This window comes from Nicotiana tomentosiformis, chromosome 9 (genome assembly GCF_000390325.3).
Source record: "Nicotiana tomentosiformis chromosome 9, ASM39032v3, whole genome shotgun sequence".
In the NCBI taxonomy this organism is placed as follows: domain Eukaryota; kingdom Viridiplantae; phylum Streptophyta; class Magnoliopsida; order Solanales; family Solanaceae; genus Nicotiana; species Nicotiana tomentosiformis.
The window spans coordinates 6,166,234-6,179,035 of record NC_090820.1 but is presented as its reverse complement, the minus strand read 5'-3'; the positions used below and the strand labels follow the sequence as shown (position 1 = coordinate 6,179,035).

The window sequence follows — 12,802 nt, the reverse complement described above, 5'->3', positions numbered from 1 at the left end:
CTCTTAATATAGTAAAAAAATCCTACTTTGGATATAATAAAAAAATACATAGTGGGGATCCTATGATAGATTAGTTAATTAACTTTTCCTTAATTCCCGCCGAGATTCTCTCCCTAAGTGCGGCTACAACGACTATTTGTCTCTTAGCTCGATCTTGGTCGGTCTTGGTATTGGTCGATCTCCGGATCTCGAGCTCGATATTAACTCGGGCTCGGTATTGATCGGTCTCTGGCTCTTGAGCTCGTTAACACTACCTCATATCATAACTCGATATTGACTCGGGCTCGATATTGATCGGTCTCTCGCTCTTGAGCTCGATAACACTATTTCATATCATAGCCCGATATTGACTCGGGATCGATATTGATCGGTCCCTGAATCTTGAGCTCGATAACTTGGCTTTACTTCTTATCTCGATGTTACAATGACGACCCTCGGTTCATCATATTCCAATCTCGACTAATTACACGAAGGACAAACTCGGATTTGACCGTATACAAATTGCTATATTGTTTGTCTTTGTCATCCTATCTCGAAGGCTACCCTATCATTGCAATTTGCCGTCATACCTTGTATTATGAAAATACATGAACAAAATGTTTTAAGGAAATTAATACCAGTTTTCGTTAACTTATATTGCTGAAAATAATTTTTTTCAAAGAAAATAATTTCGACAAAATGGCGGAAAAAGATTTATCCAATTTAAGAGCAAAGTCATTTTCTGTTAAAATATCACAATATATAATTAGACATCGTTATTTATATTGTACGATTAAAATATTTCACCTATTTTCATAACCGGTCATACACTAAAGTTTTCAGGCGATACATATTCCCATTGCATAAAAAGCTTATTAACCAATTATAGTACTTATAATGTTTTTAATCTTTGATCGTTTTTTTTTTTTTAAATATTGCTCCATATAATCAATGGATGTCAAATAAAATTTTCCTTTTTTTAAACGGCAAAGGGCCAAATATACCCCTGTACTTTCGAAAATGGTCTAAAAATACCCCTCGTTATACTACTGGGCTATATATATCCTTCCCATCATACTTTGGAACAAATATACCCTTATTTTGGATGGAGTGCCACGTGGAAGCACCAAATGAAAACGACCCATTTCTTTTTTTTACCCGATCCGTTTTAAAAAATCCACCACCTGACATGTTTTAAAATTCAGTTTTTTTAGTTTTTTTAAAGCATATATTTTGTAAAAATTGGAATTTCTTTTTGTAAAAACTGAAAAAAAAAAGAATTTACAAAATATATATTTTTAAGTCTTTTCAGTTTTTTTAAAGTATTTGTTTTGTAAAAACTGAAAATAAAATATTTTTTTTGTAAAATCTGGAAAAAGAAGACTCTCATAAAGCAGTGGACTACATATGTATTAGTTTTAAAAAAATAAAAATATTTTGCAAAGTCTTTTTTTTTTAATTTTTACAAAAAAATACTTTAAAAAACTGAAAAAACTAAAAAATATATATTTTGAAAATTCCTTTTTTTTTTTTTCAGTTTTACAAAAAAATATTTTTTTTAAAAATACTTAAAAACTGAAAAATATATATTTTGTAAAAACTGGAAAAAAATTTTTGCAAAATATATATTTTTCAGTTTTTTTAGTTTTTTAAAGTATTTTTTTTGTAAAAACTGAAAAAATAAGATTTTGCAAAATATTTTTATTTTTTTTAAACTAATGCATATGTAGTCCACTGCTTTAGGAGGGTTTATTTTTCAGTTTTTACAAAATATTTTTTTAGTTTTTACAAAAAAAATACTTTAAAAAAATTGAAAAGACTTAAAAATATATATTTTGCAAATTACTTTCTTCTTCTTTTTTTTTCCAGTTTTTACAAAAAATAAATTCAGTTTTTACAAAATATATGTTTTAAAAAAACTGAAAAAACTGAATTTTAAAACGGGTCGGGTGGTGGGTTTTTTAAAACGGATCGGGTAAAAAAAAAAGAAATGAGTCATTTTATTCTGGTGCTGCCACGTGGCTCTCCATCCAAAATTAGGGTATATTTGTTCCAAAATATGACGGGAAAGGTATATATAACCCAATAGTATAACGAGAGGTATTTTTAGACCATTTTCAAAAGTACAAAGATATATTTGGCCCTTTGCGGTTTTTTAAATGCTAAGAATTTTAGTCATTCAAGAAACGAAACAAACAAGATGAGTTTAAACGATACACCTAACATGCTAAAAGTTTCTTATTCATGTAGTTTAATCACCAACATATATACGTGTCATTTTCGCAGTGCAATCGAAATTTGACAAATGTAGTTAACCTCAATCATGACCATTAAAAAGGAAAACAACGATACATAATGCTTCTACTAATATATATTTTTCAATACATCTTGATCAACTTCATGTACTTAATTATACTAATAGTAACCATACTTTCATTGATGACTTTCCCCTGCCATCAAAGGGAAGTATTTCTTTATTATTAATCACAAGAGGTTAAAATTTGGTATGAAGTCGTTTTTAATTGAGAGCGTTTTATCCAAAGTTGGACTTTCCAATACGAATCTCATCTGAATCGATCGGGCCCAAAGTAAATACCGATGAAAACCAAATTTTCATAAAAGTATTATAGTTTAGTGCCTAGTAATTAAAGTTTGCTTAATTACTATTCGTAGCTACTGTTCAATTGTTACTCACTTGTATCACTTGTATTCAAACGTGTAACGAATACGGCCCGTGTCAACTATATTCGTTCGTGCAACGAATAAAACCTGTATCAACTGTATTCGTTGGCGTAATTTATTCATTCGCGCAGCGAATACAACATGTATCAACTGTAACCAAGGCGAATACAAGGGTATATAAAAATGATACAACTTGTATCGACTGTATACAAGGGTGTTAACAAAGGATACAACTTGTATCGACTATATTCGTTCGCACAACGAAAATAACTAAGGCGAAATACAGAAAAATAAAATGCTTTCGTTGAGAGTCAAACTCAAAATCTACGCTAACTAAACGGACCCTCTAACCTACTGAGCTACAAGAGTTTGTCGCTCAATTGTTTCAGTTCAAAACAATTAATCTCTTGTTTTATGAATTTGCTATAAAATTCAAATATAACTACGAATGGTAAATTTACTGAAAATACAGTTACGAATGATAAATACAATATAAATATTTGATATGTTTTAAAAAAGAAATTAGACTTTCCCAAACCCTTCAATCATGGCACTTATGTTGCTCTACCAGCATCTATCAGCGACAAAGATATGACTTGTGCATTAGTATAATGATTAGTGGTTGCCAACAAATTGAAGATCAATCATCTTATACTTAGACCTTTGATCCCATGTGTTATGATTAATTGTAGCACAATCATAGGACATCTTATATGCAAAATTAAAGCAAATAATTTATAATGTGTAGTATTTTTCTAATGAGTGAAGAAAATTCAAGAAACAAATCAATTACTGGCAAATGTACTCCAATAAAGAAATATATTGTATACTACTAGAAACAAAAATATCTAACTGATATACACCTCATACACAGAAGTTTTAGAAAACAATATAACATGCTATATTCGGTTTAATGAATTGGAGCAGGTAATGCTTAGGTTTCTTTGGAGGTTTCTTTGGCCAAAAAAATTGTCTATTTTTTAACACATAAGAGGAACACAAGTTGGTACTACTACTATTTTCAAAGGTTAGTTTGCAACTTATAGTAGTTAGAGTGTGAAAATGACTTGCGAGGTTTCTTAATTATTTACTAGTATATTGTATTAGCATACCATTTTCTTAATATAAAATGAGGTCATTATTCTTTTTTTTTTTTTTCAATTTTAAGACAATTACACGTTTTGAGATTATATTGGTTTTACTCTCTGACGTCTTCGGTACTATAGTATTTAACGCACTTAGATTGTTGGCGTAGACATCTAAATTTTAATGGATCAAGTCTAAAAGAAATTTGAGTTAAATTCTAAATTCAAAACATTACTCTTGAAATTCTAGGAGTATATTAGGGTTTCTGGGAGGCTACTCTACCAAAATCCTAACTTGGAGGCTACTCTACTCTAACCCTAAGTCACTCCTATAAAAAGTATCTCAAAAATGGAGATCATTTCGAATATCCCATAAACTCACGAGACAAAGAGATCAAGATGTGACCGGATAATTCTTGATAATCAAACACTTCAAGAAGATCCACAACATACTTTCATGGATATCAGATACATGCAAGGAAGTTCGCATCATTTTACGTTCGAGAAACACGTAACTCCAGCTCTTGAATCACGGAGATAATCAGGAGAGAAGAATCAAAGGAGAAATAAAATTGTACTCACAATTGATTAATAAAATTACTTTATTCATTTGTGATTGTAATTATTTTTCGTGTGTCGAAAATTCGTTGCTAACAATTGGATGTACGAATAAAGTCCCACATTGGTAGTCGAAAAGATTAGGATGATATTGTTACATCAATAGCCTAAATAGTTGACACCCCTCGGGAGGGACCAACAAGAAGATATTTCAGTTGGTATCTATAATGTTTCTTTAATCTTTAAAATGAAATTAATTGCCGTTACAAACAAAAACAAAAAATCAACCTTAATGTCCTGTCAATATCATAGTAAATATATATTTTTTTGGGTACTCTAGTTATTTTACACATTAAAGCCAATCAATTCCTAACAAAAACCGACCTACAAAGATTGACAAAAGGTCCCCACTACATGTGCACCACAACTTCACAAAAAAGAAATAACAACAATAAATAAATAAATACTAAAAAATAGTCTACTTAAGCAGTCATCCCCCATGTGAAATATGACTTCAAACTTATAAATCCCTTTAATTAATATTATTTTCTTCAGCAACAGCATAAGAAACCAATCAAGAAAAACAGAAGAATATAGATCAGTATGACAGTATAGATCCAGCAAAAATTTGTTTTAACCTACAGAAATCTTTGTGGGTTCTGAAAAATCATATCTTCAAGAAAAGACAAGAATTCTCTCAAAAAATGAAAAAAAAAAGGAGATTTATACAACTTTCTCTCACATAATAGAATTAGTTATTTTTAACTAATCCCAATTAACAAAGGACTAAGGTGAGCCTTGGAGCAACGGTAAAGTTGTCCCAGTGTGACCTATAGGTCACGAGTTCGAGCCATGAAAGCTGCCTACATTACATCCCTTTGGGTACAGCTCTTCCCTGGACCCGACGTGAATGCGAAATGCTTTGTGCACCGTGAATTAATTATTTTAACTAATCCCGGACAACATAGGAGGAAGGGGAGCCTTGGAACAACGGTAAAGTTGTCTCAGTATGACCTATTGGTCACGGATTCGAGTCGTGAAATCACTGCATGGATGCGGAATGCTTTGTGTACCGGGCTGACCAAAATTAACATAGGACTTAATAAGTACCATGTTAGCTAATAGTGTAAACTAAATCTAATCTTGGAGTAACACAAGGTATAAAGAAAATATGAAGCTCAATTCTATTTACATTGACAATATATGAAAGAATTTGATACAATTTTCTGTCCCAAAAAGGCAAAAGGGAAAAGTTACATTCACCTGACTTAAACCTTCTGTTATCACACCTAGCATCTAGACTATAATAACTTTGTTACAAAAGGAGATGTAACTACATAAGAAGCAAATGACATTGACAAGAAGAAATCAATTAATCAAATGAATTGGCATACTGTATGTTGATCCACAAAGGATAAAAACCGTGTGACGCGTGGCATGGCTTGACCTGTTACCAAAAATTTTATCTGCAATCTGTTGAATCGAAAGTATCTGCAAATCCGGAAGGTTTTGAGGGTATGCTTGACTGTGTGTCACTGATCGAGAAGTCATCGAACATTCTTGAAGTTCCTTCATCAGCTTGCCACCTTTGAAGGGCTTGAGGAAGACTCATGTCAAGGTCAATACCATAGCCGTCGTCATCTTCATTTCTTATAGGCTTCCACTGCTCGACAAGGGGACCAAGGACGTTAACAGCATGTCCCATATCAGGTCGCTGAAAAGGTTCCCGAGCAGTGCAATGGCCAGCCAACTCAGCAACCTTGGAAATGCTCTCATATGTTTCATCATCAGGATCCAGTATCGGGTCAATAGCCTTTCGTAAGTTGTCTTTGTTGATAAGGACTCTGCGGAACCATGTCACCAAATGAGACCTCTCATCTGGCATGGTCTCGTCTAATGCTTTTCTACCGGTAATAATTTCCATTAAAACAACCCCGAAGGCATAAACGTCTACTTTGGTTGTGACTCGTCCAGTAGCTGTAATAAAAAGGAGATGTAGTGGAATAACTTAAGTGTAGATTCATATGAGATTGAAAATTATCTTTTGTAAAAATAGCATATAGATATCCTAAGATACAAACATAATATTAAAGGTGGTGGAATACAAGACAAAACAAGTACAAACATGCAAGCAACAAGCCATTACTCTGCCAACGAGAGTCTTTAGATGTAGAACTCGCGTCAAGACGAGAATCATGTCCTGGTTACCAACTAGGAGTAATGACAAAGCAGCATTTATGTATGGAAATCACTTGACTATTACTAACACTATATCCTTATGTCTTTAACGTGCTGAAGATAACACCGTCTATGAATGCTGATGAACGGATACTTTTTAATTTTGCTTAAAATCTACAGCTTTAGATTAGGGGCTTGCAAATCAGTTTTCAGATAAAAAGGATGTAATGAGACATGGAGCCGAAATGTTTACCCGCATATTCAGGTGCAAGATAGCCAAAAGTTCCAGCCAATCGTGTCTCAACAGAATATTTTCCATCAGGGGCATTCCTAACCAAACCAAAATCTGCAACCTTGGCTCTCATGTCATCTCCGAGAAGGATGTTTGAGGGTTTCAAATCTCTATGAATGAAACTTTGTTGAGCTAAGCTATGCAGGTATTCAACCCCTCTCGCCACATCCAACGCTATTGTCACCCTCTCTTTCCAAGTAAGAGGTTTGTAGCCAAGTTCTTTCCATTCAAACAAATGCTGACTCAAAGTTCCTTGAGGCATATACTCATACACCAAAAGCCTCTCATTTCCATTAACACACGAACCAAGTAGAGCAACCAAATGCCTATGCCTGACTTTGGTAAGGACCGCAATTTCTGCTTGGAATTCATTCATGCCTTTGGTACCCATTGCCCCAGATTCCATCCTCTTCACCGCGATCTTAGTCCCGTCGTGTAATTCGCCCTTATAAACAACTCCAAACCCTCCTCTCCCCAAGATATTTTCTTCACTGAAGTTGTTTGTCACTTGCCGAAGGACCTGGATTGAAATGGCAACATTTCCGCCTTCAAAAACTGGTATCTCGCTATGATCACCGCTGCTCTGACTCTGTAACTCACTAGGGACTCCGGTATATCCATTTGAACCGCCCACAACACTAGGGACACTAGACTTAACCATTTCATTGCTTTTCTCCGGAGTCTCAACCCTTCCAAATCTCTTATGGCGTCTCTTCATGTAACATTTGTAAGACACAAACAACACAACCAAAACGAAAACAACAGCGGCTATAACCACACCGGCAATCATTCCAGTTGAAACTGAAGGCCCCTTTGAACCTCCCGACGAATTTTCACCAGGACTACCAGAATTTGATCCGGAACCTCCCGATCCACTTCCCCCACCACCAGTACTTATATTCTTCCCAAGCAATAAGTTACCGGTATGAGTAAATTTCACACTAGCCGGAAACAAAAGTATAGGTCCAGACAAATTGTTATTAGACACATCAAGAACTTGTAAATCAGGCAAAGTTGTCAAGCTCTCCGGAATTGTACCAGTAAGATTATTGTCATTCAAAAACAAGTTCCTCAAAGAAGTCAATTTTACAAAAGCAGGCGAAATAGTACCCGAAACCCCCCGCTTACCTAAGTTAGCAACAGTCACATTCTTCCTTGTTGTATCACAACTTATAAAACTCCAATCTTTACAAGCATCATTCCCTTTCCAAGACTCGGCCAACGAGACCGGATATCCAAAACCACTAGCTACATCAAGAAGAGCAGTAACCTGTGGATCACAAGGTCCAGGACTATCCTTACAAAAACTATTAGTAGTTCCAAGATTAACCTTAACCCCATCTTTAAACTGAGGCATTGGACCCTGCAACTTATTATTCTGCAAAGTAATATTTAACAATTTGGGAAGAGTCATAACAGACTCAGGAACAACACCAGTAAACTGATTATCCCTTAATTGCAAATCAAATATACTCTCACAATTTGACAAATCAGGTATACTACCAGTAAAATAATTAGCATGTAACCAAACTTGAGACAATTGTGTCATATTTTCAATCACATTAATAGTACCTGATAACCCTTTAAGCTGATTATTCAACCAAAGATTCCTAATTTCAGAACCCCTAAAAGAAGCAGGCAAAGAACCAGTAAGATTATTATAAGACAACCTCAAGTTCAGTAAATTAGGAAAAGAATCAAAAAAATCAGGAATAACACCAATAATACTAGCATTACTAGCATAAAAAGACCCCAAATTTGTACTTTCAGTTAAGTACATAGGAATTTGCCAAGGAGAGAGCTTTCCATTTTCACTAATACTTAAAGTTAATAAATTTGGAACCCCCAAAAGGAAATCTTGAGGAACAGAAGTGAATTGGTTATTGTCCAAGGAAATGTCAGCTAAGTTTGACATGTTTGAAAAAGAAGGTAAAGGACCAGAAAGTTTGTTGTTTTGAACAGAAAGTGTTTTAAGATTGGAAAGTTGGTTAAGTTCAGGAGGTAAAGAACCAGAAACTGATTGAGAATCAAGATTAATGGAAGTTACAGTAGTAGAAAATTTGTCACAGTTGACATTTTTCCAAGAACAGAAAGGCTGAGAAGTTGACCAACCAGAAGGTGGTGGAGAAAGAGATGTAAGAAGTTTTGACATAACAGAAGCATCATCTGAGAAAGTGAAGGTAAGGGAAGTTAACAGTAGGAGGAGGTGGAGAAGGAGGAAGTGGTGGTGGAAAGCCATTGATGGTTAGGGGTTGGGATGTTAGGGTGGTGGGTGTATAAATAGAGGAAGAATGGAGATGTGGGGTTGTGGGGTGGGGCAGGGGTAAGGGGTTTCATGTTGGTTAGGTGTTTTGTTACTTGAATAATGTGTTTGGTTTTTCGGTCAACAAGAAGGAAGATATGTTCGAGCATCAAGAACATGCCTTATACTTTTTGGGTGACCCTTCTCGGAATCTATGTGCGAATACGGAACAGAATATACTTGCGCAAGATTAGGATGCTTATATTATACCTTTTTGGGACAAACCTTTCCTGCCTCCCGCGTGAATACGGAATAGAAGATGCTTGCATCAATTAGACTGCCTACATTATATATTTTTGGGTGCGACCTTTCCCGAAATCATACGTGAATACAGAATAAAAAATGCTTGAATCAGGGTAAGCTGCCTACATTATACCTTTTTGGGTGGGACCCTTTCTCCGAACCCGCGAATACAAAATGCTTTGTGTATCGAATTTTTTTTTTTTTTTTTCAAAAGAAGGGAGATGTGGGAGTTCATGAAAAGGACTTCCTGGTTTTTCATTTAAATATTTGGGTGAAGAGAGAAGACAGTTTGGGTGTTTGTTCTTTTGTCTTCTTTGAGTATTCAGTGTACCAATTAATTTGAATTGTCATCGTTAATTTTAGTCTCTTTGTTAAGAGGACTTTATTTTCAAATCTCGAATTTAGAAGCATATTCAAAATTTTAATTCTATGAATACTTTATTTGAGTTCTAAGTTTATAGTTCAATAATTACAGCAACTCCAGTGAGTTTTACACAAATAATTCAGGTCTAAGTTAAAATTATATGTTCAAATGAACAACATACATTTACAATGCTAGATCCGTGCATGTGTGAATTCGCCTCTCTATAGAAAGAACTTGGTTACCATATTCTCGAAACCTTTAGCTAAGTATAAAGAATGAGTTATATCATTTCCTCATATCCTTCAAGAAAGGAGAAAAAGATAGTGAGTGTTAAATTCACGTTTATTATACAAGCGAACTTTCATAAAAATAGTTTTTCATGAATAATAATTAAGACATATTAGGAAGAATAAGATAATTAAGACATTAAGACTTGATAATCACCCTTGGTGGTCGATTTGAGCGTTTGTAATTATTTGCAAACATTGTTCTTATAGTTTTATTTTGTTTCCTCTTTCTTTTTTATAAAGAATTTATACTAATGATCACAGCTTCATAGGATTTATATATTTGTCATCAAGTGGCAACTCAATTTCCTTTTTCCTATTTCCTTACTAAGGGCACTATTTAGAAAAAAATTCACTTTTTGAAAGGTCCCTTTTATCCTATTTTAACGAGAGAATTGAACGTCATATTGAAGTTTTGACTCTAGAATTAATTTAGTGAGTTTATTTATATACCTTGGGAAAAGAAGAAGAAGACATCTAAACATGTAGTAGAGGCCCGTTTGGCCATAAAAAAAAAATATATTTTTTGAAATTAGTGTTTGGCCATAAATTTTTCAATTTTTATTTAAAGATGAATTTTGAAATTTTTCAAAAATTTTTAAAACTCCAAAAAACTATTTTTCAAATTTTTTTACTATAGATCACTCACAAAAATTCAAAAACAGCCCAAAATTATATTCATATCCAAACACAACTCTAATTTTCAAATACCATTTTTACTTATATTTTTTTTTTACTTTTTTCCGAAATTTTATAATTCTTATGTCCAAACGCCCACTAAGTTGAAAATTTATAATTTCCTCCACAACTCTTCTAATGCGTTCTTGATTTTTTTTTTTTTTTGGAAAAATCTTACCCACTCAAGTAAGAAGAAATCTTTTAAAACAAACATACTATTTGAGCAAAAACTACTTGATTCGACCGAATTCCTATGGACTTCTACCTCCGCGCGGCCCTAACTATGTACAAGCATAATTGGAGAGGGCAATTTGTACTAAAAATCACCACTTGTGAAAAAAGTCTAAACAGGAAAAAGGAGATGTGTGCTACAACTATCCAAAAAAAATCTTCTATGCAACTCTTCATAAGTGAGTTAGAAATAGATTTGCGATTGGACTAAAAATTTATTTTATAAAAGAACTTCAAAGAAAATGGGCAGCATCATCAACTTGATACATACACTACTATGTAAATGTTTATTGTTGATTATGCTGGTGCAAGAGTTTCATAAATATGTGGCAATTTAAATATGATCACGCTCATATTTAATTTGTTTCATAAAAAGCTTTAGTTTCGTACATTTTCAACTAAATCCAATTTTAAAAAAAATCCAAAACTACGAAGATATTGACTATAATCCTTAACGAAAAAATTGTAGATTATAAGATCTAAAGCTTTTTTCACGTAAATACTTGGAATTATACTTTTTTTGTCCGCATTTTACGTTCTAAAAGAAATTCCCAATAATACTACTGACCATCAAAATACAATTGTATCTTCTTTATTTCCTTCCTACTCACGATTCTCTCCAACTGTTGACCCTATTTTGGTGCGAAATATTTTTAAAAAGATATTAGGAAACTAACAGTTATGTCAATTTATAAGTAGCTTATTACAAAAATTGATCAATTCATAAAATATTACTAATATTTGCCAATTAGTTATGTAGCCAAAAAAGGTCAAATTTTTGCTTTATTTGAGTGAGTGTTATTAGAATAGATTGGGTACGCTTGAATATCAGTTTTGGAATGATTTTGTAGAGTTTTGAGGTGGTTTGAATTGAAAATTCAAAGTAGAATACGAACATAAAAAAAATGATATGTGTATGTTTGTGAACCAAGCTGATTCCAAAGGGCATATGGGTCAGAGGAGATGAATGAGGCTAAGTCAATTGAGATTATTGGATCTAGGCCGCAAAAAGGGAATTAGGGGTTAGTAAGAAGAATTATGTGAATTGTGATGTTGAATATGTTCTCTCTCGTCTACGCTCTATATGTCTGATTTCCACATCTCCTTCTGTACGTGTGTGCTTCTAACATCCATCTTCTTATGAGTTCTTCTATGTTATTTCCATCACTTTTCATTGTAATTGTTTAGCAAGGGCAATACCGCAAGTGAGTTTAGTTGTGTGTGAATTGGTTATTTCAAGTTCTTAACATTGGTGCTTTTATCGATTCGGACTCCAATGGCAGCAGTGATACTGGATAAATTCAGCAATGGCAACCCAGAGGGCTGGGTTTATCGGGCAGAGCGGTACTTCAACTTCCTTGGAAATTCCGAGGAAGACTGGTTATCTCTTCCTTATTTCTACTTGAAGGTGATGCTCTTGCTTGGTTTGATTGGCTATTTCGCAACAAACAATTATATGATTGCAACCATTTCAAGGAGAAATTCATTTTGCGATTTCGAAAACGGCCTGTCGCAAATTCAAAGAGGAGTTTGGCTAATTCTTCAATGGCTTATCATAGCTGCATTAGTTACTCTACTTTGGATTCGTCTGCGGCTCAGTTATCACCCTTAGCTGATTTGCGCCATAATTTCAACTTCTATGAGTTAGAATATGCATCCAAAGTTGGTAACCCCGAGGCCAAGCCTGTGTTCGATGAAATGTCTCCTGGAATTTTCACCAAAGCAGCCGAGTGCGATTCTCTTGAATCGACATCATCAGTTCCTGCTATTGAAATTCAGGTTGGTCCGGACTCTATTGAAATTGACCCCGTAGACTATGCTGATAGTGCCCGTACTACTTTATCAAATAATGAAGACAAAGTGTTTGACCAAATTTCACAAGGAATTGACACTGGTTTGTGGTACCAATCTGCAGATGATGTT

The 12,802-nt window shown here is 34.0% G+C and overlaps 1 protein-coding gene across 1 annotated transcript; it reads right to left on the bottom strand.

Moving 5' to 3' along the window:
- Positions 1-5,465: 5,465 nt before the first annotated feature.
- LOC104120189 (receptor-like kinase TMK4) lies at positions 5,466-9,132 on the bottom strand. Its single transcript, XM_070185693.1, has 2 exons — positions 6,736-9,132; positions 5,466-6,281 (listed from the first exon to the last, which is right to left on the bottom strand). Exons 1-2 carry the CDS (start codon positions 9,011-9,013, stop codon positions 5,767-5,769), a joined length of 2,793 nt encoding a protein of 930 aa, XP_070041794.1. The 5' UTR covers positions 9,014-9,132; the 3' UTR covers positions 5,466-5,766.
- Between the last annotated feature and the right edge of the window lie 3,670 nt (positions 9,133-12,802).

Bases quoted from the DNA above. Each gene is read 5' to 3' on its own strand.
- LOC104120189 (XM_070185693.1), bottom strand. From the start codon at position 9,013: ATGGCTTTCCACCACCACTTCCTCCTTCTCCACCTCCTCCTACTGTTA. The intron at 6,282-6,735 runs GTAAACATTTCG...TTTTTATTACAG, and splicing joins TCTTGCACCTGAATATGCGG to CTACTGGACGAGTCACAACC.